Genomic DNA, 25,533 nt, shown 5'->3' on the forward strand with positions numbered 1-25,533 from the left:
TGTACAGATCTGTGCCGTAGAGAAAAGGAAATCCCTCTCGACCCGCGGCGAGCTTTGCTGTATCGTGGTGGCAAGTTGCTTTGATGCGGCCGAAAAAGCCCGGCGCTATACAACAGGAGGAGCGCAAGGAAAATGACAAAAAAGTGCAACGAACCCATTCCCGAGACGTCTGACCAACTAGCAGAGTAATAATGTAATAAAGGCACAGAGGTAAAAAATTTGTATGTGTTTGGTGGTGATGAAGCTCGTGTCCGCTCTAGGATCACGGCCGACAAGACTTGGTGATGATGAAAAGGGGGGAAAGGTATCACATAATCAACGATCTTTGGGGGTTGTGCCGGGCAGTGGTGTGTATGTGCGATGCAACGACAATCAACAACAAACAACGACTGGGCTCGCAAACGCTGCAGATGCGGAGGGCTTCTTTAATCACATCTGGTGAAACATACCGACTTCATCCCCTCCACCCGGAGCGTTGGTGTGCGGCATATGACCCATGTTCATTCCAGGCATCTTGGCTGATGCACCCGCGGGGCCCATGCCACCAGCACCTTGAGCCATCCCTGGCGGACTGGGGCCGCCCATGTGAGCAGGGTGAGGGCCGCCCTGAACCGATTTCCGGGTGTTCATCTTGGCCATTCGGCGCACTCTTCGGCTTCGGAGCCGGGGGTCTTGGTTGCTGTTGCGCCAGCTGTCCACGGCGCGCTGGATAAGACCTCTCTTGCCGCGCAGAGGAGGGTTCAGCTGAGCAAGAGCCCATCCGACCGTGTTGCACTCGGTCTCGTATACTTGGCGGTTGCCTCGGTATTGGTCCTTGGGGCAACAGGCTCTGGGGTAAACGCAGTTCTCCGTCTTGAATTCGGCCGAGAGCTCGTCCGTGTTGACCGACTCAACATCGCAGCGGATGGTGTACTCCATCTTGACACGGTCGCGAGAGTACTCAAACGCGATCCATTGAACACCGTTCTGGTCTTGTCTTACGACCAAAGGCGTAGTGGCCGGAATGGGTCCAGGCGCCGCATTGGGGTTGACACCGCCAGGAGTCGATCCTGTGGGGGTGTTGAGAGCAGCGCCGTTCTGAGGGTGCTGCTGGTGTTGCATGGGAGTCGTCTGAGGCTTCTGGAGCTGCAGCGGCACCTGGGGCTCCGTCTTCATCTGGCCGCGGGGGCTGTTGGTCATCTGGGCCTGGTGTTGTTGCGCCTGGTGCTGGGGCATGTGTTGCTGCTGCTGCTGGGACTGCGCAGACATCATCATGTTGGGCTGCGAAGACATGGACTGGTGGGTCTGGGCCTGGTGTTGCGCGTAGGGAGACTGTTGGGGTTGCGCCTGCATCGACGGGTAGTGGGCTTGCGGCGTCTGGTAGTACATGTGCTGCTGGAGAGGTTGAGACGGCGGCTGGCCGTAGATGCTTCTGTGCTGGTCATGTTGGGAAGGCGAGGCTACCGACGCGGGCGAGTTCGACTGCGGTGTGTGGTAGGACATGGGAGGGTAAGGTGGTCTCGGCATTTGAGCGGCGGCCATCATGTCGGATTGGTCTGCTATTCAGTGGTCAACGGTTGTGAACTTTTGAAGCTGTCTCGAGAGAGCAAGTTGTCGCGCGAGAAGAGAAAAGGCAGCAAAAGACGCGTCTTTTTCTCAGTGTCTGGCGCGTCTTTTGCGCGCGTCTCTCTTGTGGCAGGCGCAGACACATAGACACACGCAGAGCAAGGTAAGGATAGCAAAAGAAAGAAGGAAAACTCACCAGCGGATGTGTATCCGCTTGTCGCGCCTGGGGTGCTGTAGGGACTCGGATGCGCGTAGTAGGGAAGGCCGTCCTGGGAGTGCTGCTGCTGGGCGTTGGAGGGCTGGCTCTGCTGCTGCTGGTAGGCGGGAGCAATTGGGTGTCCGGCGGAGGCGTAGGAGGGATGCTGCTGCGACTGGGCCTGGGGATGATGCTGTTGATGAACAACGCTCGAGGGTCGAGGATGTTGCTGGTGCTGCTGCAGATGTTGCTGCTGCTGCTGTGTAGGTGCGTGACCCTGGGGCTGATGGTGGGGGTGATGCTGCATAGAGAAAAGACCCATTAGTCCCTCGTCCAAGAAACGCTTCGACGTATTAAGTTGACTGGTGACAAGCAAGAAGGAGGAAAAAACAAAGTGAGGCAAGGCAAGGCGCGGCGCGTCTGTATTTTTATTTTTTGCACCTTGACACTGTCAGGGGACTGGGGGCATCCAGGTGCAGGCAGGTGCGTGTGGTGAGAAGTGGTTCCTTGCTGCCCCTGGGAGTCCTGGGAGTCGACGAGGATCACGCGGGTGAGGCGTGCTAGACCCAGTTCGGGACCCCTTTCTGATAAAAGAAAATGTGGATATTCTTTTGGGGAAAAGAAGAGGAGCAAGGCAAGGCAGGCAAGGTACGAATAGACAAGCAGCAGGATGGGGATGGGCTCCAGACCAGATGCAAGGTCGCCGTACTACGGCGCCGCCAGATCGGAGAAGCGAGGGCAGGGGATAGACACACACACATACACTAACATACACACCACAGAGAGTGCGAGTGAGCTGCCAGTGGAATTGTGTACAAGCTGGGTAAGGATGATCTGGGAACAAGATGGGAGGGGCGGATTTTTTTTTGGTTTACCCCTGAATAACTACCCAAGCAAAGTAGCGAGCTTCGGGTAAAGAGAGAGAATGGGCAGGTACTGCGACGAGGATACTCGGAAGCGGAACCCGAGTGGTTTCGAGAATGCGATGGCCTGGCTCTGGCAGATTTGCGCGACTGGGGCAGAGAGACGAAAAGATGAAGGATGGAGGATGAGTGGGAGAGGTATACGGAAAAGCGGTACGAGTAGGTGAAAAAAGAGTAGTGGTGTAGAGTGTAGATGAAGTACTCGAAAGAGTAACAAGAGGGTTCTTCTCCTTCGACTTAGACTGCGGTCCTGGTTCCTACTGCGGGTTCTTCCCAAGCTTGGTTTGGAGACGCGACAGGAAGGCCAGAAGGCAGAAAGAGGCGATGGATGGTGCAATGAGATGACAAGGGAGTATGAAGGACGGAGGAGAGATGGCGATCGGAGCGAGGGTGCAGCAGGAATATGGGCAGCCGAGGGGATTGGGCGAGTGAGGGTACAAGAGAGGAACAGGGTAGCTATTTGAACATTGGAGCAGGGTAGGATCCAAAGTGGGTAATTATGATGGGGAGTGATATGTCTGGGAATCGGGGAGGATGGGATGGGCAGCAAAGGAAGAGGCAGGGGACGAGACAGGAGGCGTCCGTCTTGGTACGAGAGCTGTTTTCTTTTCCTCTCTCTCTCTCGCGCAGAGTGAGCATGAGAGAGAGAAAGAGAGAAATCCTCTTCACTCTAACCGTCTCACACCTCGCACTTGCTGCTCCCGCTCTCACTTGTGAGGCAGCAGCAATGTGAAGAGAAGCGAGAATAGAGGATCCAGGACCAGACAGACAGGCAGACGTACACACGATCAGCCAGCCAGCCCGCAGCAGCCCAACCGGGGGTGAAAGCAAAAATGGGAACGCAATAGCCAGAGCCAGACCAAAAGCAGACGATACAGGAAAGCAGAGTGTCAGGGGGGCGCAGACGCGGTGGAGCTTGATACGGCACCGGTGCGGCTTCTTGTTCGGGGTAGAGAGAAAGTGCAATGTAAGGTAATACAAGGGGGGGCGATATAATGGCACGGTACCTCGAGACCTTGGACCCGATGCGAGGTTACGGCACGACGAAAGTCGAGATATCGACGGAGATGGCGATGTCGACGGCAATGCCCTTGTAAGCGCGCTACCAAAGCCGTGGGGCAAATTGGAGGCGAGACGACGAGGGCATACCATAGTATGCGCTTGTACACACACCTCTAGCCAGGCCCAGGGTCGGGAGGATATATCCGTGTATATCTCGACGTCAGAGAAGAGATGTGTGTAGGTGTATGTCATATGGAATGCGGTTGAAGGAAAGACAGAGCCAGAACATACTCAACAAATGATATGCGCCACCCAAGCAACGACGTGCGAAAGTGTGTGAGAGGTAAGGTGAAGAAGCAGGAGGCAGAATACAATAAAGCAAGAAAGCAGGCAATAGCAGCAGCAATAGACAGCAAATGCAAAACAGAGCAATAAAAAATTGTCAGGGTTTTGAACGTACGTGCGCGCGCGTGTGAATTCGCCTTCGGGTCTTTGCTACTCGGTAACTTGTGCAGGAAAGGACAAGAGGCAAAGTCGTTTACTAGTAACGGCGGCGGCGTCGTCGGCGGCGGGAGGTAGGTAGAGAGAAAGAAGAGAGAGAGATAAAAGTGCACCAATGAGTGAAATCTTTTCGGTTTGGGCGTACGCAAGTAGTAATCCCATACAAGAGAGAGCAAGACTGAGAGAGAGAGAGAGAGCTTCTCGATGCTTTTCTTGCTGCGACTTGCAGAGAGGTCCCAGAGCAAGAGCAGAAGCTGCGCGTGGGAGGACGGACAGGGGATAATAACGACCGGGGAGGGCGTGGGTGTTGGGAGGAGAAGGAGGATTGGCGGTGGTGGTGGTGGGCATCGACGAGGGCAAGGAAGATGAGGAAAGGACGCAGAAGACGTGAAGATGGGACAAGAGGGGCTGGTGTCGTTGTGAGAGAGAGAAAAAAAAAAGGCAAGGTAGGGGCGTGAGGGTATCATGGTGAGCCTTACTTTGCGACTGCCTCCTCTCTCTCTGTCTCCAAGTTCCAACGTGCGTGGAAAAGAGCCGGGAGAGAGGAGAGAGAGTCAGAGACAAGGTGAAGGCGAGGTGTACATGACCTTACGCAGTCAGGTAGGTAGGTACTGGGTAGTGTTGGAGAGGAAGGAAAGGGGGCGTGTGCGCAGTACGGCAGACAGGCGGGATTTGCTTTGGGTGTGTGGTGTTGGTGTTGGTGTGTGAAGGTGTGGTACGTACTGGGAAAAGAATAAGAAGGGGGAAAAAAAAGAAAAGAGGAAAAAAAGGTGCAGGTGGGGTGTAGGTGGGGTGGGAATAGATAGAGGGGCGTGCAAGTGCTGAATAGGGTGTATGGGACAGCGCATGGAAGAAACGTGACAGGGGTCTCTTGCATTGTAGATTAAATGGCCAATGGCGGCACGCGCTTGCAGGGCCGAGCAGGGTCAACTACCCAATCAGGCATCTCTCATCCGGGGCTAGCCAGCAGACCAGCATACTACCGGGATGCCGCCGCGGGCCCTCAATCTTGCTTTCTCTTTCTCTCTCTCTCTGCCACTCTCTCTCAAGTCTCTCTTTTTCTCGTGTGTACCGCAGTACTTTCTCTCTCTCTCTCTCTCTTGCGTGATGATTTTTCACTCATCTCTCATCTCTTTCTCAAAGGACCATAGTCTCTCATCCACTAGGGCGACAGACCGCAACTGTGAAAAACACGACTCCAGAAGCATGGCGTCTGCAACTTTGCTTGCCTGGCCCCCCTGGTCGTACCTTTTTTCCAGCCACCGACCCCCAAAAAAAAAAGAGGCTTCCCACTTTCAATTCCCGGGTTCCCTCCTCACCCTGTCCTCACCCCCGGTCCTGGCAACATCTTGCACTTGTTTGGCGCAAGGCGGTGTGGGAACCCATGAGGCGGAGACAGTCTGTGTGTGAGAGAAAGAGAGACGAGGGAAGAGAAGTAGGTAACTAAGTACTCTCTGTAACGGCCCTGGGAAAATGTGCCTGCGGAGACCCGGCTTGTGTGGGAGCCCTGGCACAGCACTCACTCCCGCGCTGTCGTTGGCATGTTCCCCCCGCGTTTGCTGCTTGACCGTTCCTGGCCTCCTGGTCCGGCTTCCAATGCCTGCTGCTGCTAATGCGCTGCTGGCATCTAGAATGGAGTGAGGTGGTGGGCATATGGGCATGGCACTCGCACTGGCACTTGAGACCTTGCCGCTGGCCCATGTATCACCCACGTCCCAGGCACAACCAGGAACCCGGAGCTCTGCTTGCCCAGCACTGCGGGAGCGCCGTACTCAGTACTCGCTGCCACAGGCGCCTGACAAGCCTGCTCCGAGGTCATCGATACGTTCGTTTCGTCCCCCAAAACCAGCTCAGAGAAGATGACGGGGGACGCGTTCTGGCTGTCTTCACCCTCGTCGTTCAACGTTGGTTTGGACTCTCCACAACTAGCAGCAGCAAAAGTCACCCTCGCCGCCCTTGCCCCCTGGTGGGAACAATGGCAAACGATTGTACTGTGGTCTGCAGGCCTTTTGCCCATCTTCTCCTCCTTGCCGGCGCGCGGGTCGAAACAAGAACAACCGGCCATGACAGACGTTGCCTCTCTTGCCAATCATCCACCAGATTCCCGATTTCCGCCCCCTATCAATGCGCAATCGATGGGGGAGAGTGAACTCAGAACTCGCGCAGATGTTCCCTCCAACAGCAGCCGATTCCGAATCATTCTGGCAAACGAACAGAGTGATGAATGCATCGGCTAGGTCAGCACCGACCCCCCATCCCCCCCCCCCCCCTCCCAATTGCTCAGCCACCCGTCATTGGGGAAAGCTGATGGCAGCCCCCACCAAGAACGTGTGTCGCAGAGCAAAAGAGAGAGAGAGAGGGAGATAGAGGATGAGTGCACCCCACCCGGACGCCTCCAGATCTCCACAATCGTCACCTCATCTTCATCTTGCTTTTGCCAGGGAAAGGCCCGTCAGAGCAGTACACCACTACGAATACCTCGACTCGAGTGTGGTTGCCGTACATCCACAGACAGAGCTCATCACCTAGAATGAGCTCTTCCTTCAGCCGATTTCTTTCGGCTAGCTTGTGGAATCTCTTTTCTTTTTCTCCTCGCTCTGACGTGTACATTATGACAAGAAGGAGCTCGTGACACTCCCGTCTTCAAAGTCCACGTGAGTGGGTAGGTAGGTAGTCGGGAAAACGGGCCCAAGGAAGAGGGCAGTAACGAGGGGGAGGCGCACAAAGTACACGCTTTCTTTCGCGCGCGTCCCATAGCGTAGCTCAACCTCACTAAGGCTTAAAAAGCTGAAAGGTCGGTACCCGTTGTGCTCGAGACAACACTAGGCATCTAGACAGGCCCGGGAAGCCGTTGGCCGCCGTTTTGCCCTGCGTGGTGTCCCTCATTTCCAACGAGCCAGCCACCTCTTGGCTTGGTGCCTGCGCCATCGAGTCTCGCCTTGTCACCACCACCTCCATTCAGCGTGAGAGGGAAGACGACGAACAACATGAGGAAACATACTGATACAGACAGACAACGCAAATCCAAACGCCAGCAACAAGAGGAATGCCGCGATTGCTGCGGCTCGCAAGGGGTGCGCGCCAGAGAGGCAACAGGCTGCACCTCCGCGTGAGGCCCCGGTCAACGACGCGCGAAGACTCGACCGTACTCCGTAGAGGGCAGAACCACGAACGTGTCTCTGGGAGCTTTCCCAAGGTATCCAATGTTCACCCAGCCTCCCGGAGCTTGAACCAGGTTGGGTAGCACTCACCCTGCCCTGCCCTGCCCAACCCCGGCTGGTTTGGTCTGGCTGCCCACGCCTGTCCCCTCACCCTCTCTCCAACTTTCCTCTCCCCCAACTTCGACGAGCGAAAATGAAAATTCGAGATAAAATAAAATCAAAGTGGTGCAAAAGGGAATAGCGTCGTAGTACACTGGTCGGGAGGTCCCACTCATGCAAATGGAGCCTGCGACGGCCCCGGTCATTGGTGAAACAGGAGCCACCCTGCCAATCTCACAGACTTTTTGGATTCCTGACCTGGTCAAGCTTGCGACAGCGTTGCCATCTTCTGGAAGCCACGGGAATCCCAGGAAACTCATCTTGCCGACGCCAACTGTGCGCGTAGCTCAAACCCTATCCATGTTTGACCTCTTCTGCAACTCCCGCTTGAGAGCTTCAGTCGAGGTCCGTGGGGACCGCCTGTCACGACTCGCCGTCCAAGCATGTAGCCGAGTGACGAGTCTTCCGGCAGCTAGGGCCAGCAAGCGTTCAAGCTGAGGCAGACACCCTTATGCGCGACCAACGAACTTGAGTAATTGAAATGGGGACAAGGGGGAAAGCACAGGAGAACGACTTCTTTCGGTAACATGACGACCAAACGGAAAGGTTTGTAGAATAATGGAAAAGGCGTGACTTACGTGATCAGGCTCCTGCTTGTAGCCACCCGAGGGCTGCCTGTTCTGCGCCATGGCTCTGACAGTCATGAGTTGATATTGATGTTTCTGTGCGTCTTGGTTAGCCATCTGTCATCTGTAGCTAATGAACCTTGAACCAGGCTCTTCCAGGCCTCCCTGGAATCAGAACAGACTCCAATTCATCCCAACGGGGATGTTCGATGTCCCTTACCAGCCAGGCTGGCATGAGGTGAGATCGCCGAGAGATGGCCCATCCTGATGCCCAACCTTCGCTGAATTCCCCGCACCTCTTGGTGCAAGGTTTTTCCATCAAGTCATCACGGCTGATGGACGCGTGGGCAAGGAAACAGGAATATCCGTGGCAAGAAAGGGAGGTTGGCCAGCGCTTTGCTGGCAAGAGATCGACTGGGAGATGCCTGTTGTTCGCGTGCGTACTCACTTTTTTTTGTGCTTAGGTAGGCTGGTCTAAATGTCGCGATCGCTGCGTTCCGTGTACTTCAGTTCGTTGCTGGTGCGGGCGTAAGTTGAGCAAAGATTGAACCCGTGATCTTGGGCAGGTGTGTCCGAGGTTGGCGACGTTGTGAAACAAAGATATCCCAGCTTGCTGCAAATCGACTCAAGTCAGCATCTTAAGTGTTTTGTTTTCCCAACTTTGATCGGAGCAAATTCATGCGACCGCGTCAAGAACACGCGACCGGGTCCCAAGAGGGCCCCAATAAAATGGTGACCCTCCCCCCCTGACGGCAATCACACAAGGAGAGAGGCCCAAGGGGGATGCGATGAGTCGTGCAGGCCATGTTCATGCGCAGACTGCAACATGGGACGTTACCGAAATTGAAACAAAGACGCGCTTGGGCGTAGTGTAAGCCCCATACGGATAGGCGCCGAACAGCAACGCCTTCAGATGATGCATCTCGAAATGCAATTTCGGAGCCCATCGGAAATACGACTATTCGTCAAGGCTGAACAAGATTCGACACGCGGCGGGGAGCACGGGAAGCAAAGAAAAGACGGAGATTAAAGACGAAAAATCACGAACCTTTTGGATGGAGAGTTGGACGTGTTAGAAACGCGTTGACGAGCAATGACGGGGGAGTGTCTGCGCCTGTATCTGGATAAGGCTGGCTGAACGAGGGTTACAAGTGGATTCTGATGATTCTGCAGCGTCTGCTTATAGTGTGTGAGTGTGTGTGTGCGAGTATAAGTGTGCGTATGTGAGTGTCTGTGTGTGTGTGTGTGTGTGTGTGTGTGTGTGTAGTGTACACTTGTGCAGGGGAGGGCAACCCAGTAATGCACGGAATTTGAGGCTGGCGCTGCGTGGGTGTCCTGACCTGGAACGAATGCGGGAGAAGAAGGCTCTGACAGCGGGCTCCCGAGGAAGAAGTCGATGGTTCTTCTAGTCCTTCTGACGGTAGGTAGCGTATCCGTAGGAGGGCTTGATTAGTGTGTCTGCTTCCCTGCTCAAATGGAGCTATGCCTCAACGCTGGCTCGGTCTGTTTGGGTGGTGTGTGACGGGCTCCCAATTCTCCGGGGATGGACCAGGGAGCTGGTCGAACGTTGTTCGCCGGGGCCGTGCGAACGAAATCTGGGATGCGTATGCAGGCCTTGCTGTGTCCCGCTACTGGGGGACCTGACTTGTGCGTCGTTGTTCTACCTGTATTCTGAATTAGTTCATGCAGGCCAGCCTTGCAAAGGCCACAAGCGCTGGCAACGGCGTCTGTCCCTCTCGCAAGGGGAACCAAAATGTACAACTGTCAAGCAACTGGGGAACCTACCTGGAGTGTGCTTTTGTGAAGTGCCTGGTCAGGGGTTTCTCGTGCTGAGGAGTGGCTCAAGCTGATTTATGACGCAACACGGACCCTGGAGAAATAGCGTAGGGTAGCTAAGACGCTTGTCAGGCACTGCGAGGAACGAACGGCGTGCTGGGTGTGACTGGGAGGCGTGTGGAAGGACGGGTAAAGCAAGGGAAAGCAGAGTCAAGAGGCAGACGGCGTCATGGAGAGAATGCCGGATATTTAGGCAGAGCCAGGGAGACTCGAGTGATTGGCAACGGGTCCTCAGAGGAATAAGAAAAAAGAGCAAAAAATAGGACCAGCGATAACGCCAATTCCCAAGTAGGTCGACGTCCCTTCAGTTGGCCACTCGGCACATTGATTAAGGAGAAGCTGGGGTGTGATGGGCTGCGTCCAGAGGACGACTATTGGATGATACCGCAGCCCCCCAAGAGAAATGTGACGAAAGAATCCCGGCTAAATGAATCGGGTGGGCAGGTGTAAGGGGAGCCAGCGAGAAGGGAGGTGTGGACGGAACCGGTCCCCCGGTGGGAGGGTACGCAATACCTAACGAGACAGGCCAAAGGAGCGAAATGCTGAAGAATATCGACGTGATGTGCAGAGCCTAGACCGAAGTTCATCCTCACCGCTCCAACAGCGGGAAATACACCCTGACGGACACCCACAGTATGAATACGGGTGGGTGGAAAGAGTACGGAGGTCCATCGATATCTACATAGGATCCGAGATGCCTGTCAGCCAGCCAAGAAGAGCCAGGGTGGGAGTTGGCAGGCGCCCCGTGGAGAGGCGGTAGCTCACTTACCATGATTCTATGAGAATAAGCTTCTTCGGCATCCGTAGCTGAAGTGGCGATGTCAGTATTAGTTTGCGACCTTGCTAAGGTAGCCTAAGGTAGCTTCAACGTCGAAGCCGTCCGGGGGAATGGCTGCGCTTCTGAGCCAGATCTAGAAGCCTGAAATACCCTGCTCCTTACGAGGAATGGGACGGTATGACCAAGGTAAGCAAAGTGCTACCTCAAGGTAGTTTGGTGGACCGTTGCCTGTCAAAAAACACCGGTCACGGTTAGCATTGAACGACCCTTGCCCACACACGAAAATGCCTAGTCGACCCGAACGTCTCACCCTGGGCTTTTGGGGTTGGGGGTTGAGCGGGAGGCAAGGGGGGTCAGAAACGGTGCCAACCTCAAAGAACCACGAGGTTGCTCGGACTTCTCGTACTATTGCTTGATGTACTGCCTTGGAGTGTGCGCAGACAAACGTTGCTGAATCGCGACACGACGACTATTCCATAGAACGCACAGTTTGGATTTAAGTAACGGCGGCTCCGAGAGACAGTATTCTCAAGCCGTTTCGGTTCTGTTCGAGTTGGAACGTAAGTAGCTCCCAAAGACCAATAGAGCGACTGGCTTGAAATGCTCCTCCGGTGACTGTCCACAATGCTTGGTGTCACAGGGTCAAGTTCAATTATGCATCAAGTACGATGCAAAAAAGGCGCCGCTTTTTTCACGGCTGATTGGATGCAATACGCGCTGTGTGCAATATTCTGCATCCATCTGCCGCGTTTGTGGCAATGTCTTGTCTGATCTTGTTGCTATATCTGCGAGGCGGCCCGGACTCTTGGGTTCTCGGGTCGCAGTCACACTGCACAGCCACAGAGGTGTGTAGTTGTGTGCGCGGTCTCTCTTCCCCCCTGAGGGTCTATTCGCCATGACACTAGATAGCTGGGGACCTCCCTGGTTACAAGTCGCGCAGACGTTGGACAGCTAGTGTTCGAGAATGTGACCGGCAAATTGGATGGGATGAATTGCTGTAGAATCTTGAGTAGGCGACACAAAGCGCGCAGGGATAATGGTGGGAGTCTTGGGTTTGATCTCTTGCCTGCTGCACGATTGTCATAATCAGCATCGTATTAACCTTCCCAAAATAACTTGCGAGAGGTGGACAGGTGCAACGGGGATGTCCGCTGGATTTGGACAATTCCAGGAGGAGTAGTATACAATACCTAGTGGCTGGAGGAAAAGACGCAAGCTGAGGGGGGAGCATTGTTCCATGTTGGATGAATCGCGAAAGTAGCGGAGGGGTGACATCGGTCAGAAAAGGCGCGATTTTGGCGTGCGCTCCTCCAGTCCGCTTCGTCGTTGACATGCCACATTTCGCTAGGGCCCGCCCACATCGATCTGCCAGCGCATATTGCGCAACATCAAAGACGGGCGGCTAGCGAAGCAGACGGAACGTCTCGAGAATATTGCGTGGGTGGCGTGAGATGGCTCATGACAAGCATCAGGGTAGACGAGTTCTAGAGAACGAGACTACTTAGATAGGTAACGGGGCCTCGGTAGAATCTGAAGTGTGGGAGGGGACGCCATGGCGCCGTCTGGAGCTGTAACTTGGGCGAGAAACAGCACGACTCACACTGGGGAATGGTGTGTGGAGAAATCGGGTCGAGGTCACCTGGAGACCTAGTCTGGAGACCAACAAGCTATGTTTCAGTAGCAGAAGTGGCTCGTCGGGTCGTCCTTCTTTCCGTTTCGTCTCGACTCGTCTAGAAGGAGAGGAAGAAGAAGAGTGCAGGCCAAGTCAGTCCAGGGATATGTCTTGCTTGTTGTTGTTGTGTGTTGTACTGGTGTGAGAAGACAGATATGCGACGAGACTATGACGAGCTCGAACTGTCGGCCGGGGCGAACAAAGTTTAGACGGCGACTTGTTGGTGCTGCCATAGTGTTTGAGGATAGCCTCGCTAACAAGACAAGGAGACCGGATTCTCGCGATGCCGTCAAGGTGGTGAAGACAGCGTCGCAAGAGAACGGCTACCGCTGCCACGTGTTGACATGCGGGAGCAATAAACTGCTGGCGTCGGCGGTGGTGATGGCGATGATGGCGATGATGGTGATAGTGATGCCGCTGGTGATAGTGATGATGATGACGATGGCGTCGTTGAGTTCGAGATTGACATTGAAGTTGGAGTGACGTTGGTCAGACTGATCGTTATAAGGTTGTCGTGCAGGGAAAGGGACGGGGGTCAGCGGGAAGACAGGGCAGGGAAGCAGAGGCGCGATGGTAAAGGCAGGCAACGGGAGACAAGGCAGGACGATGCATCTCACGAGCCAGGAGCCTGGAGGCGGAAGCTACCTACCCATTCAGTCAGTACCTTACAAGAGTAGGTAGGAAGTAGGGGATACTCTCCATAGGGCAACACCAGGCAACCTGGAAGGGAAAGAAGCGTGGGAAGGTACATCCATACCTTACCTTGCCTTCCTGTGTGTACGGAGTACTGGGCTACCTACGAGCTGCGGGCACACACGATCGTGGGTGGTTGCTCACCTCAAGGCTGCCAGGATTAAGAAGTCACGATGGAACTGGACCATGCCCCAAGCACGTGGAGATGCTGTTGCCAAGCGGGGGGTTGCGAACATGGACGCACAAGGTTGCCAGAGCTAAGGCTGCCAGGGTTGTCTTCGACCTCATATCTTTGAACTTCATGTCATTGCTTCATAAGGTACTGGCCGAAGCACCTACGTCTCATTCGCACTTTGTCGCATTTCAACGTTGCCATGGAGCATCCGGCCGTGTCTTCCGCTCTATGACGCAAAGTACTCAGCTCTGGTAGAGGCACAGCTAATGTTTGCGCCTGCACATCCAACTCCCTTTTCTTTTCGACAGGCTTGAGGCACGATGACGATTTTCCCATGTTCTGAGGGTGCAGCGCAAATGAATTTGTCAACGTTATGTTGTATCTTACAGTCACTTCTGTTTGCTCCATGCGCCCCTAGCCAAAGTGGCTGGTGTGGCAGTAACACTGCCATCGCAACTGGATATGTATCTCTTTTCCCCGAGATACCGCCAATAGAGGTCGCCAAAGCCGAGGGAGAGCCTTGCACCATGACATGATCGAAATGTGTGAATGCGCACAGTTGCCTGAAGCCCATTTGATTGCTGCGAATGTGATCCAATGTCTTCTTCCCTTTGAGCAGATATTCTGACCTGCCCATAACCATATCTGAGCCACTCTGCTGGTTCTCCATGTCTTCAGGCTTGCAACGGTTGACGGTTCTCGGCGGTGCGATGCAATGCGGGAGGCAAGGATAACGGCACCGTCGAGTTGGTTCCTGGGCCAAGGTGGAATAGGATGGAGCACACCACCGGGGGCGTAATCAAGCGTGTGCAGGAGCACCTGCGACCTGGGGAGACGACAGGCCAGGAGCCAAACTTGGGACAAGGGCCAAGGGCAGTGGTGCAGACTTCAGACTGCAGAAGAGTATGGAGGATGGCAAGGGAATGTCAAAGGGTGTCGTGATCCCTGCTGTTCCCTGTCGCAGCCTGGACATGAAGTCCCTTGCTCTTGGGATGCTGATCTTGAGAGTGGCTGCAGCCCGCGTTTTCCAGGCACAGTGGCACTTGGGCTTCCAAAAGCCCATCACCAGTGGCCAAAGGTAGCCTCCATGCCCTGGCAGGCGCGCCAGTCGGGAACCCAGGCTGGCAAGCCAGGGCGGGGGCTTGTACAGTACATAGATGTTCACCGCGTTGACCGGGTCTGAACGGCACCATCCCACCATCCATCCCATGCCCGTTGGCCTGATTCTCAGGGTGTCAGGGTACCCGGCGGCAGCTGTCCCATGGTCCTGGAGGAGAGAGACCCCAGCCGCAGTGAGGATAGCTTCTGCATTGCCTCGGGCTTGAATCCTAGCCAACCGGCCCGCCATGCTGTGCCGTGTCTAGGCAAGTTCCTAACACGAACAAGCGCACTAGCTCATGGTGTCGGTTTTCGCATGGAGCTACAGCCTATCCATACAGGTTACTCGATGCGAGGATAATGTCTCTTGGTAGTAAATTTGCTCCGAAATGGTGCAGATATCCCGTGCAAAGATTTGCTATCCGTATCCGTAGAGTCGAGTCTATGGGCATGGTAGGGGGGTGACGGGACGCGCCAAATGCCCCTTTAAGCCGGTTTGTGTTCTGGCCCACTTGGTGGTTCAAAGTCTTGGAGTATCCAGGCGCGCCAGGTACGGGAACGGATACAGGGACTGGGTTTGTCTGCAGGCCCAACGGTTCGTGAGCCGGTTCGAAAACTGACAGGAGATAGCGGGGCCAGCTAACATAGCGTGCTGCAACTTGGGAACGCCGCCCAAGACAATTACTTTTCGAACCTTGGCTTGCTTGAGTGCTTGGGTAGCAAACAACTCGTCTTTTTTACTGCTAATCAATAAATCGAGTTCTGACTGATTGCAGCAGAGATGGCCCACTCGAGGACCAGAGCATGTTCTAAAGCGAACAACTAGCGTCGCAATGGCGACGGAATTCGCCGCGCCGCGCAACTGGCTGCTAGTGTCATCCGGACAGCTTCTTGAAAACTCGATCCTCCAAGTAGGTCTACTAGAGAACGCCACTGCGAGATGCTGCTAGAATAAGTCTTTGCTAATAAAGATAGACCAGCAAGTACGGCAAACCTAATTGCAGCTTCACAAAACCATAGGTACCGGCGAGAGGGCACCTCACCACGCCCCGTGGCATATTGGGCACTTACCAAACTAGCGTTGGATGAAGGAAACCTGCTGCAAAGTCCTGGAGGCGGTGACGCTGGACCAATAAGCGTTGAGGCGAAGCCATCTACCGACACGCGGCGGAAACCCAATAAGCGATCGGCCACGGCAGTATATGAATACGGGAGTGGGCGGCGCCAGTGACAGGCTGAGAAGTTTGGGGGCGGACTTCGAAATGTCCGTGAAAGCCATCGGGCCAGGAAGACGCACAGTCTCTGTCAGTGTTGCCAAGCGTTTCCGCTTCGATATTAGTGAAATTTGGTAGCCCAGCATTGGGTCGCTCATTCATATCGGCCACGCTCTCAATTGGGGCATAGCTAGGTTCGAGAAGCTGTGGGCGAGTCGTTGGGTGCGGGAAACGTTGCACTTCGGGTAAAGGTTCTTTCGTCACCCACGCATACGGGGTGCATCGTTGACTATTCTTCCTTCTCGGTCACGGCGAAATCAGTCTGGCTTCAGACGGTTCGACGCCAGGCCGACGTTTAGATTAGACGTACGTAATGCCGCCTGCGGCCTCCCAGTTTGATCAGTCGCTGATGCTGATGGGAGCTTGTGACCGATGTACGCATATCAATGTGCCAGGAACTCTGTTGCGGCGGCGGCGGCGGCGGCGGTGTACGGGGTACATAGAAAGGCCGGAGATCGACTTTGTTCCAGCCACATTGCTTGAGCGCGTAACCGTCATCCCCTCGGTATCGGGGTTTTCTCTCTGTCTCGCACTAGGGTTGAAAAATGAGATGCCTCATGTGTCTGCCGTAGGCCAAGGCCTCCTGAAGAGACAGGGCTTCTTGGAAGTGGCTGGTGAATGAATGTCGATACTCCACGAGGCGACAGAATGTGGTGCCGGCAACAAAGACATATTTTCCCCACTTGGGATAGACTCTGCTGAGTTGCGTCGGGTCGGTCGCGATTGGTTTGGCTGGTTGTGCAAATTCCTCCATTTCCCTCCTGTGCCACCCACCAACGTCGAGGTACGTAGCTTCTCGTAACTGGTCTGTCTGCGTTTGATGGTTGCATCTGCATCAAGAGATGGTCAGTCAGTCCAGTGCACCTATTTTTGTGCCTCGAACGCTGGGATTTGAATCATCCTACCCAGCCCAAAGTCTGGCGTCCCGTTGTTCCTCAACAGCAGGGTCTATTTATAAGCTCCCGTATTGTGGTCTCTTCAGCACGGCGTCTGATACAATGCGAAAGAATGCGGAGGACAAAATCTCGTTTCTTGACATCAAAAATTGTGCAAATCTTTAGTTGGACGCTCTTCGTATCCCATATAACCTGTAGAAGATGGACCAAGAGTGCGATGGCAGTGAGTTGGAAGTTCGGACGGATGCCGCGCCGCGGAAGTCTCCCGGGTATTCCTCTATGGAAACCTGAATCCTGACGGGGCCCGAAGAGGGAGCGAAAGCGAAAGGGACGGGCGTCACCTCTGAAGACGATGGCGGAAGCCCAACGTCAAACACAATCGGAGCTGGGTCCTCGCCAGGCTCGACACGTTATTGGTGGTTTGTTGCAACCGAGCTCAATCTTGTGGCTCTGGCTAACCGTCTGCTTGCTTTTTCCCAACAGCGCCTCCAGCCCCCATATGCATGGCTGTTTTGGTTTCTCAATGCCAGAGGCGAGTTTGTCGACTCGTCCCAACCTCCATCGGGCTTCGTCGAATATAGTGTGATGTGACGATCGAAGTTTAGCGGAAAGGACGAACTGCGAAGACCAGATGCAGCAGGCAAGATACAGACGATGTGCGGGCTGGTGGAAATGGGTGGGGATGTGACTACTACCGAGTTAGTGTATGAGACTATGAGTAGGGTGCGCTCGTATGGAGGGTGCATATGCATGCAGACAACGTCCCTGCGTGCTCAATGTTTGTTAAAGGTCCATCCAGTTAGGCCTTGACATTTGACTCAATGTCATCCGGTTGTCATGGAATGTATTCGACGGGAATCTTATGGCATGGCTGCAGCGCTGGCGTGCTTGATTTTTGGTACTTGAAGTTGGAAGTTGGGCGGTGGTGACAGGGTGAAAGACAAGGAGGCCCCATTGTGGCTGAGGACGAGGCTGGTGCGTTCCATGTTCGTATGGATGGAAGGCGCGCCTGTCAATCCATCTCGTCGCAAAATCGCGACTTCCTCTTCAGGTAGAAAGAACAGTTGCTATCTTCCTTCCAGATCCCATGTCCTGCCTAGAGAGGAAGGCAGGTGCGTCCTTTCCTTCTGAGGGTCAGGCAGGTAAGGTAAGGTATCTAAGCCTTAGATGATGCCTTAGGTTCGTAGCTTTCCTTCCCTTCGTGACACTGCGTAATAGAGTAGCAACACCTCACTCAGATCCGGTCTCCCTACCTACACAGCACGCACTTGGAGGCGTTCAATGACGGGATACGCTTGACGGCCAACGCTTCTTACTGTGTAGATCCGAAAACACAGACAAAGACGGATATACCTACACAGTACACTGTCCTTCGACCCGGGGCTTTACACATGGATGAACAGCCCTGCTCCCCCGGCTGTAGGTGTCTTGTATCCTCAACAGCTATGTCGCACAAGCAGTCTTCGACATCTCAACCCTATTGTGATTGTCGCTTTCGACATCAACATTGCCTGGTCATGTCGGAGAATTTGGCATCCCGCCTGGGACGACCCGTAGCGGTCCTTGTCGGAGCTATACCGAAGGAACGGTGGAATTACACTTAAGATTACCTATTACCACGATAATACTCTTCCGTCAAGCCGTCCACCAGAGCCTCGACACGACAACAAGCCACAGCCGAGACACGATTGTGGAAGCGATTCCTAGCATCATGAAGTCCATCTTTGGACCGCCAACGTTGCCAAATGTCGCTGTGGTGGGGGTGTCGTTGGCGGTACAAAGAACGCTCAGTCGTCCGTACCTGACCTGCAATTTCTTCGTCTCTCTCCATCCAGCGCCACATAATGTCTTGGGCTCCGCCTTGGTGGTCGCTAAACAGTCGGTCAGGGAACTCCCTACCCGCGCCCCAGCCGTCTTCTCAACCCAGCCGAGTGGCGCGAAACCGGTCTTGCCACTGCGTCCTTGGGCTGGGGCCATTGGTACTGGCCAGGGGTGTTGCGGGCCAATTTGTGGGCAGCACTGGCACGCCTGGGAAGTGGGCGTGGCTGCTGCGGGTGGGCGTCCAAGGGGCGCCGTCCGGCATGGGCTACCCGTTTGGACGGTGAAGAGGGAGCACCAGGCTAGACCAGGGCCGGCTTCTCCAACGTCGCTGACAGCCCAGAGAAACCTGGCAAGCCTGGCAGACCCCGCGAAGCTTGAGCGAAACGGGTCTCACTTGACTTTGTCAAGGCGAACGGGTTTCCTGAATATTGAGCTTAAACGGACTAGGTATCGGTCCTCATACGGTTGTTATTACGACGCGGACAAGTTTGATGTCCTCCCCGGCTCAGCCAGATACTTGGAATGAAGTCACCACCAGCCTAGAGAACGTGAAGGAACGCTCACCGACCTCCAACTCGACAAGCTGGGGGAGGATGATGACCCTGGTGGCTCTTAAGCTACCCTGAGCTCTAGGAGCTACCTGGTCGCGTACCCGCTCACAGGGCATACGGGCCTAGGAATCCCAGTATCCCAAGGGCCAACTCGAGCCTTGCGGGTATGCTGCAACATTTGGCAACGTCTAAACATTCTTTCAACGTCAATCTCCACGTTCGAGGCACTTGTGTATCCATTCCTGCCAGCGACCGCATCTGACGCTGACCGCAGTCTACGCAGTATGTCGACGGTGACATGTCAGGCAGCGGACTTCTGTCCCTCATCGTCTCGGGAATTGCAATTTCCTTGCTCATCATACCACGGCAACGCCGTCACAAGAAACATTGCAGGAAGAGCGAACACCACTAGCGTCGCGAGCGGGCGTTCGGATTACTACCCACACAGGTCACAGTGCCATCAAAGATCCACAGAAGCGCAACAATGCTCAGGGCCCGGCGGCCCCTCCAATCACGCCAGAGGCACTGCACCCCCTTGGACGCGGCACGTAGTCGATGACAAGTCCATCTATCCGTATGCTATCAGCATAACCTCGCCGACGCTGGCGCATTCCAGAAACATGGATATTCCCTTCATAATCATAGACAAAAGCTGTCAACGGCCACAACGTTTTTCTGCAACGCCATTCCTGCCACGTTAGTTGCCAGCCCAGCGGGAGTTCCACCAGTCAACGCCATAAAACGGCGGCCAGCCCGGCTAGCAACTATTGCCTCTTCCGGTATCGTCACGCTTCGGCTCAACGGTGCGGAGCAGCTCGTGGCGATGCTGTCGGCCAGCTCGACCTCTCCATATCGTCTCCAACTCACTGGACAGGATTTGTGCCGCTTGACGCGTGTGCCAGGATACGATGGGGCCCTAAGTGGAGCCTTTTATCGGCAAAGGAAGACCGGGGGCTTTTCATGGTCCTTCTAAATCTCATTTCGTCCCAGTGGACCTTCTGCACATTCGGAAACTTCGACATGTGCAGCATGTCAGTGCGCACGCATTGCAGGCACCACAAGACTTGTCGGCACCAGGCTGCGCTGCACGGCCAGGGAGGTGGAGGACCGCAGGAATCAGGGGAGGGGACGAACCAGGACTGTCTGCCCTTGTCCCTCCCTCCCCCCTGTGTCTCTTTGCAGCCATTCACAAGACGACTGCAGTCCTCGTACCGAGCCATTCGTCCCTCCATGAATTGGTCGCGCGAATCCTTGCAAGCCACGCCGCTCCCAGACTCTAGAGCCAACCCTGAAAATTGACGACATTCGTTCGACGTCACGTTTGTCAAACCATTTGAGCCATGTACTCGACTCAAATTTGACTTCACGTCAAGTTCTCTAGATCCACAGACTCGGACAGCATTCGACTAACCATCGTATATCGAGCTGTTACGCATAGTCGTCTCGAAAGAAAAGGCGTATCAGGACATGTCTTCACAACGCCTCGTGACCTTTCGTCTTCAGCCACCACTATTTATATTGCCCGGCTGCCTGGATACAGCGAGGTCTTCGTGACGGCAAGTATTTTCTTGAGGAACAATGTCTAAACATGAAATTGTGCGCGCTCTTTTGACCCTGACGAACACGTGGTGCATGGTTAATAAACGATTTGTGTGAATATCCGCCAAAGTGCTTGTCAATCGACTCCGCCAAGCTGGCACAGCACGATATCTCCAAAGATCGCCCAGAAATAACTGTCTCGGCCGCTCGTAGTAGCCAGCCTATCACTCAGGGCGAGCCTGTCAAGCTCCAGACGTTTTCATTCCGAAAAATACCGGTTGACAACTTGGAAATGGAATTCGATAGACCTCACATTTAATGAAATATGATAAAATTTTGGGAAGCAAACGTAACTGGCCCTATGTCATAAAACCAGCCTCAAATGTGGTGAGTGAACGGGAGGCAGTATGGCGCCTTGAATATGATGTATAGGTGCTCCTCTGTTGCTAGTAAGTATACCCTCGCAACGACTACGTCGGCGCCCTGGAACTATGGCAAATATCACGAGGATCTTGCATATGTCTCGGTCAACACTCTGTCTGCGAGACAGCCCCCATGAGATATTCCAGACATTCACCGATATCCTACGGGTGCCACATGCGTGTAATCCTTCACATGACACGATACGGACGTTGGCGGAGTGGCAACTCGCCTTAGAGAAAAGTCCATAACAGCCGTCCGAGACAATTCGACTGTTTGCGGGGTGTTTTGGTCCATTTGCTTTCTTATTTTGAACGTCTCGCGCGGGAGCTCGGAAGGGACGTGGCCAGATGGGTCCCGTCCCCTGTTTTCCTAATCGTTCATGCGATGCCATGTTGGCAAGCATACGGATACCCACGCCAGCCTCCGCGAGCATGCTCGCATGTCTCAAAAGCTCTTTGGGTGGGTAGGTTTTGGGACGTTGCGGCGGTTGACTTTGACGGAACCGACTCACCGCCTCCACTGGATCACGACTCAAGACTCGCCTTCACCGCCCGAAGGCGCTGCCGCGCGGCGTCTAGGCCGGTCTTTAAACCACCAACGAAGTGCGGGCGGTAAAGTTGGTTATGGAGATGTTTTGTTGGAACGGATGATGTACTGGCTTCACTTGAAGTGTTTACCGCATGGCGAGCTTCGTCACGGTTCCAACGCGTTTGGAGCTTTTGGGATGGATATGAAAAGATTCATCACATGACTGAGGCTGCATACCCTCGAGCATTGCAATTAGCCCTTACATAGACGTCAATTGAGAGCAGTAAAGTTGGTAATGTGAAGGCCGGCATCAAGAAGAGGCTATGTCTCCATGTTTCATTTATCGACTACTCTTGCGGCTGGCCTCACCTAGGGACTCTGGTGTCGAGATGTAAGACGGCTCAGATAGTCACTGACATGGACATGAAAGTTGAAATTTGCATGAAGCAGACGCCTTATCCACATACATGGGATCTTCTCTGATACTAATAGTAGGTAGCACGGCATGAGAGCACGAATCTTCCACGAAGACGAACGATATGACCGCCCCTCGAGGCGTTCCACACCGACCCTCTACTGCAGCACCATGGCTGAACCAAATCAATGTCAAGTTCACGAAAGCCCAAACATGATAAGCCCTCACTGAACATGCTTCACTCTACCTCGCACAACTAGCACTGCTCATATCGCCCCAATGCCCACAGAACGGTATGTTCCGTGACCTCAACTTGACGTTATCCACAATCTGAGCAGGGGAGGCGCGTAGCAGTGACAGTCCAGAGACATCGCGTCCAACTTCCTGGCCAGACCACCCCGGCCATACAAGATCCCACCAGCCGGTTGGATGGAACTCAACCACTCAAACCCGCCGCCATTCTCCGCCGTTGAAGAGCACCAGCAGGCTCCAGGCCCCCCCCCCCCCCTGACACGTTTGCTTTCCTACCGAATGAGGTTTAGAAAGGGTGAGTCTTTGGAAAGATTGGAAAGCAAACCCGTGGATACTTCCCCTTTGCAACTTCCCCCTGCATCATGCAGTGGTATCGGCGACAGGCATCATTCCACTATATTTAGAGGCCATGCGAGCAGGTCCCAAGGTGCGCGGGAGACAAAAGAGAGAGAGAGAGGAGAGCGCAAGGTTTCGACTCCGGTGCCGTTCAGGGAATAATATTTGGGGTGGTATTTTCCCCTTGGCATGGATATCCATGCCGGTTCTGAATTGAGGTCTCCAAAGCATGGTGCAAGGTTCAAGGCAAGCAAGCAAAAAAGCTGCCGTAAACCTGGCACAGCCTGAGCACTCCTCCTCACTCTCTCTTTCTCCAATCTCCACGTGGGGGCGCCTTTTTTCCCCTTGATCCTCTACGAATGCACCAGTATCCCCGACTGCTGTCTCGATAAAGCAAGTCTCCGGGATAAAGCTATTTTATCATACCTGCCGCCGGGGCCTGGGTGTTCGAGAAGCGTCCCGCCGTTGGACCCGTTGGGGAATGACCCGGCACCAAATCTTGTGAAAGGGTCCATTGGAAGTGGAAACGGGCTTGGGTCCTCGTAAATACCCAGTGGTACCTTATTCGAGAAGACTCGAGGCAAGCCTATAGCTATAGGATGTAGGTACCTATAGCAGAGGGAACGATATTGAAACCCTTGATGGGCAGAAAGCCATTTGTGTGGAACAGTCCCGGTTCGGGTAACCAGGACTGCGACCTCTTCGGCGTGGAGAGGGCGGCGCACGCGGTTGACAATGACACCTCGATGTGTGTCGATGCTACTCTACGTCAATGGAAGGACTGGAGGGAACATGTCCCTCCATGCCGCCGTACGAAGCGGTGGAAGACCCGCGCTGGAGAAAGGAGAGAGCTCGAGTTGGAGAAACACAAGTGAACAGGGACCCGGGAGTCGGGGGGGAAAGGTTGGGAAGAGGCGGCAGGGAGGTGGGAGGGAACTCTAAGGTGGGCACTGGGCAGGAAGTTTGCTGGGGGGCTTTGGAGAGTCAAAGGAGACATGGAAAAAAGGGGTCCTGGGGCCATTCTTGGGGCGAGGTTGAGGCCTGGTCGGCGGTGAGGTGACGATGACTTGGGGGACGACGCGGTTCGTGGTTCTTTGGGCGGGGCGAAGCGACGCGTTTGGCAGGGTCCCTGGCTGGGTCGAGAGACGCGTCTGGGTTTTTGGGAGGTGAATACGGCGATTGTTTGCGAGGTGTGAGTTTCAGTGGCCCATGGATTGAGTTGAGAAGAGAAAGAATAGAGAGGTTGAAGAATTCCGCAAAAGCCTATAGACATGAAAACGAGTTGCTAGCTTGCTTCCGAGGAAATGAAGTAGATTTGCCAGAGTATACATCGTGACAACCGGTACTTGGTGTTGGAGCTCTAAAGTCCTGTTCATCGACTCGGACACTATCTGAGCCTTGAGAACGGCCGAGTTGGAAAGGATTATACTTGGACACCATGCCTGTGATGAAGTTCCCCTAGTTGCAGGTTGACCAGAGCAGCATAGCTATCATGTTGCCGTAAATGTTCTTGTTTCCACAATCACGAGGGCAAGGAATGAGCTCTCTACTGAGCTGCCTGATATGCAGCTGGCTGGATTCGTGCGGCCGAAGACCACCATTCTCGCCGGTCATCATAACCCGGCGTTTTCGTGTTAATGACTGTCTTCCGTGGCTAGCACTCTTTAGAGGGACAGTCCATTACAGTATAAGGTTGGATGCTAGCGTGAGAGAGGACGCTGGTTCGCAGAAGTGTGAGAGTCTTGTGAGCTTGGATACAGCATCCCGGCGGCTGCGGTCGCAGTTGACACTCTCGGTACGATGGACCTCACATACTACGTGATGCCGACGTCAGAAGTCCAGAGGTTGCCAAATAACAGACGTGACTTCAATATGACCCCCCGACTATTGCGAACAGAGCTGCCTATACGCCAATTCTTCCGAAACAGTATTTAATGATCAAGAATTGACGACGACCTAAGATACATCAACGTCCTGCTTTCATGTAGCTCACAACAATCTAACCGATATGTTGTAATAATATCGAATCATCTACGATCATCATTGGCCGTTTCTGATCGTTCACTGCCCTTGCCTTTCGAATCCTCTTCCTTGACTTTCCACGTCGTGCTCCTGTCTTCAACGGTCCTCCGCCGCGGCACGTAATTGTGAATATAGAAAACGTTCAGCCTCTCTCTGGGTTTCATTCACCGTCGCGGCTTCTTCGGCCTTCGTCCCTCCGACTAGTATACCCTCTCCACTCTACTCGATGTCCAGCTGTCCTCTCGTCGCTCTAGGCCCGCGTCGTAATTTCGAAGGTCTCTTTTCTCTCGGGTGTCGTGCGTTCGTTGTACTTCTATTGTAGGGGGTGACTGGATGAATAATGATACATAGCTGAGGGACAAAGTGAATGAGTCTCATGGTACCCGCGTCTTGCAGTATTCCTGGAAACGGGGAGAGAAGAGTGCCTCGGTCAAAGATGGTATCCTCAGGATTGCTCAGTCTGATATCACTTAAGCGAGCGAGTGATTTGAAAGAGATAAATTCCATTGATACTAAATTAATGCCTGTTCGAGGGGCTGATCTGTCGATTTCGACCTGCAAGCTTCCACTCATAGTCGTCATGACTATAAAGTTAGGCAGAACACTTGCTTGACTCCAGAACTAGACGGGACAGCAAGTGTTATACAAGAGCTCTGGATATCTGGCATCTGACCTGGCGTGGAACCTAGCATCTGCCCACTCTAGGATATGAAGAGTATCCGTGTATTCCAGGGAGACAATCTACACGATACTTGCTTCACCGACGCAGCTATATCTTCTCAATGCCCCGGGACTCTCCGCAAGGAATCTTACACGCGTGGGTTTTATTCCTCCATCTTCAACGACGACGTCCTTATCCAGAAGACACAAAGCAAGAGGAGGCCCTTTACGTCAAAAAGTTGCAATTTGTTCAGACTCAAGCCCGTGAAACATGTACCTAACCCGCTCATATTCTGTCGTGGCTTGAGTGCGTGAATGAAAGCATACCAACAATTTCCATCCAGTGTATCACTTCGATAGGTATTCTAGTCATCTCTCCGGGCAGTACTATTAAAATCTCGGCGTCCAAGACAAAAAATCTACATCACGCCACTCAAGAAATGCAAACATCGTAGACGGGAGGACTTCGAACTGCTGAAGTCACAAATACCTTATGAATAATTCAAGAATC

The 25,533-nt window shown here is 54.0% G+C and overlaps 6 protein-coding genes across 6 annotated transcripts; 3 read left to right on the forward strand and 3 right to left on the reverse strand.

The window, feature by feature from the left end:
- Nucleotides 1-429: 429 nt before the first annotated feature.
- Nucleotides 430-2,048, reverse strand: CABS01_03129 (ribosomal protein L24E; the record flags this gene model as incomplete). The annotated part of the gene is made up of 2 exons (XM_060536506.1): nt 430-1,538; nt 1,742-2,048. 2 exons carry the CDS (start codon nt 2,046-2,048, stop codon nt 430-432), a joined length of 1,416 nt encoding a protein of 471 aa, XP_060392425.1.
- A 3,562-nt stretch (nt 2,049-5,610) lies between these two features.
- Nucleotides 5,611-6,232, reverse strand: CABS01_03130 (uncharacterized protein; the record flags this gene model as incomplete). The annotated part of the gene is made up of 2 exons (XM_060536507.1): nt 5,611-5,794; nt 5,880-6,232. 2 exons carry the CDS (start codon nt 6,230-6,232, stop codon nt 5,611-5,613), a joined length of 537 nt encoding a protein of 178 aa, XP_060392426.1.
- CABS01_03131 (uncharacterized protein) lies at nt 6,027-6,404 on the forward strand (the record flags this gene model as incomplete). Its single annotated transcript, XM_060536508.1, has 1 exon — nt 6,027-6,404. One exon carries the CDS (start codon nt 6,027-6,029, stop codon nt 6,402-6,404), a length of 378 nt encoding a protein of 125 aa, XP_060392427.1.
- Nucleotides 6,405-7,213: 809 nt separating this feature from the next.
- Nucleotides 7,214-7,411, forward strand: CABS01_03132 (uncharacterized protein; the record flags this gene model as incomplete). The annotated part of the gene is made up of 1 exon (XM_060536509.1): nt 7,214-7,411. One exon carries the CDS (start codon nt 7,214-7,216, stop codon nt 7,409-7,411), a length of 198 nt encoding a protein of 65 aa, XP_060392428.1.
- Nucleotides 7,412-14,006: 6,595 nt separating this feature from the next.
- CABS01_03133 (uncharacterized protein) lies at nt 14,007-14,555 on the reverse strand (the record flags this gene model as incomplete). Its single annotated transcript, XM_060536510.1, has 1 exon — nt 14,007-14,555. The coding sequence occupies one exon, from the start codon at nt 14,553-14,555 to the stop codon at nt 14,007-14,009; it is 549 nt and encodes a 182-aa protein (XP_060392429.1).
- Nucleotides 14,556-16,676: 2,121 nt separating this feature from the next.
- CABS01_03134 (uncharacterized protein) lies at nt 16,677-17,066 on the forward strand (the record flags this gene model as incomplete). Its single annotated transcript, XM_060536511.1, has 2 exons — nt 16,677-16,698; nt 16,786-17,066. The coding sequence occupies 2 exons, from the start codon at nt 16,677-16,679 to the stop codon at nt 17,064-17,066; spliced, it is 303 nt and encodes a 100-aa protein (XP_060392430.1).
- Between the last annotated feature and the right edge of the window lie 8,467 nt (nt 17,067-25,533).

The sequence above is a fragment of the Colletotrichum abscissum genome (assembly GCF_030869225.1).
Source record: "Colletotrichum abscissum strain IMI 504890 chromosome Unknown Scaffold_6.1, whole genome shotgun sequence".
Classification (NCBI taxonomy): Eukaryota; Fungi; Ascomycota; class Sordariomycetes; order Glomerellales; family Glomerellaceae; genus Colletotrichum; species Colletotrichum abscissum.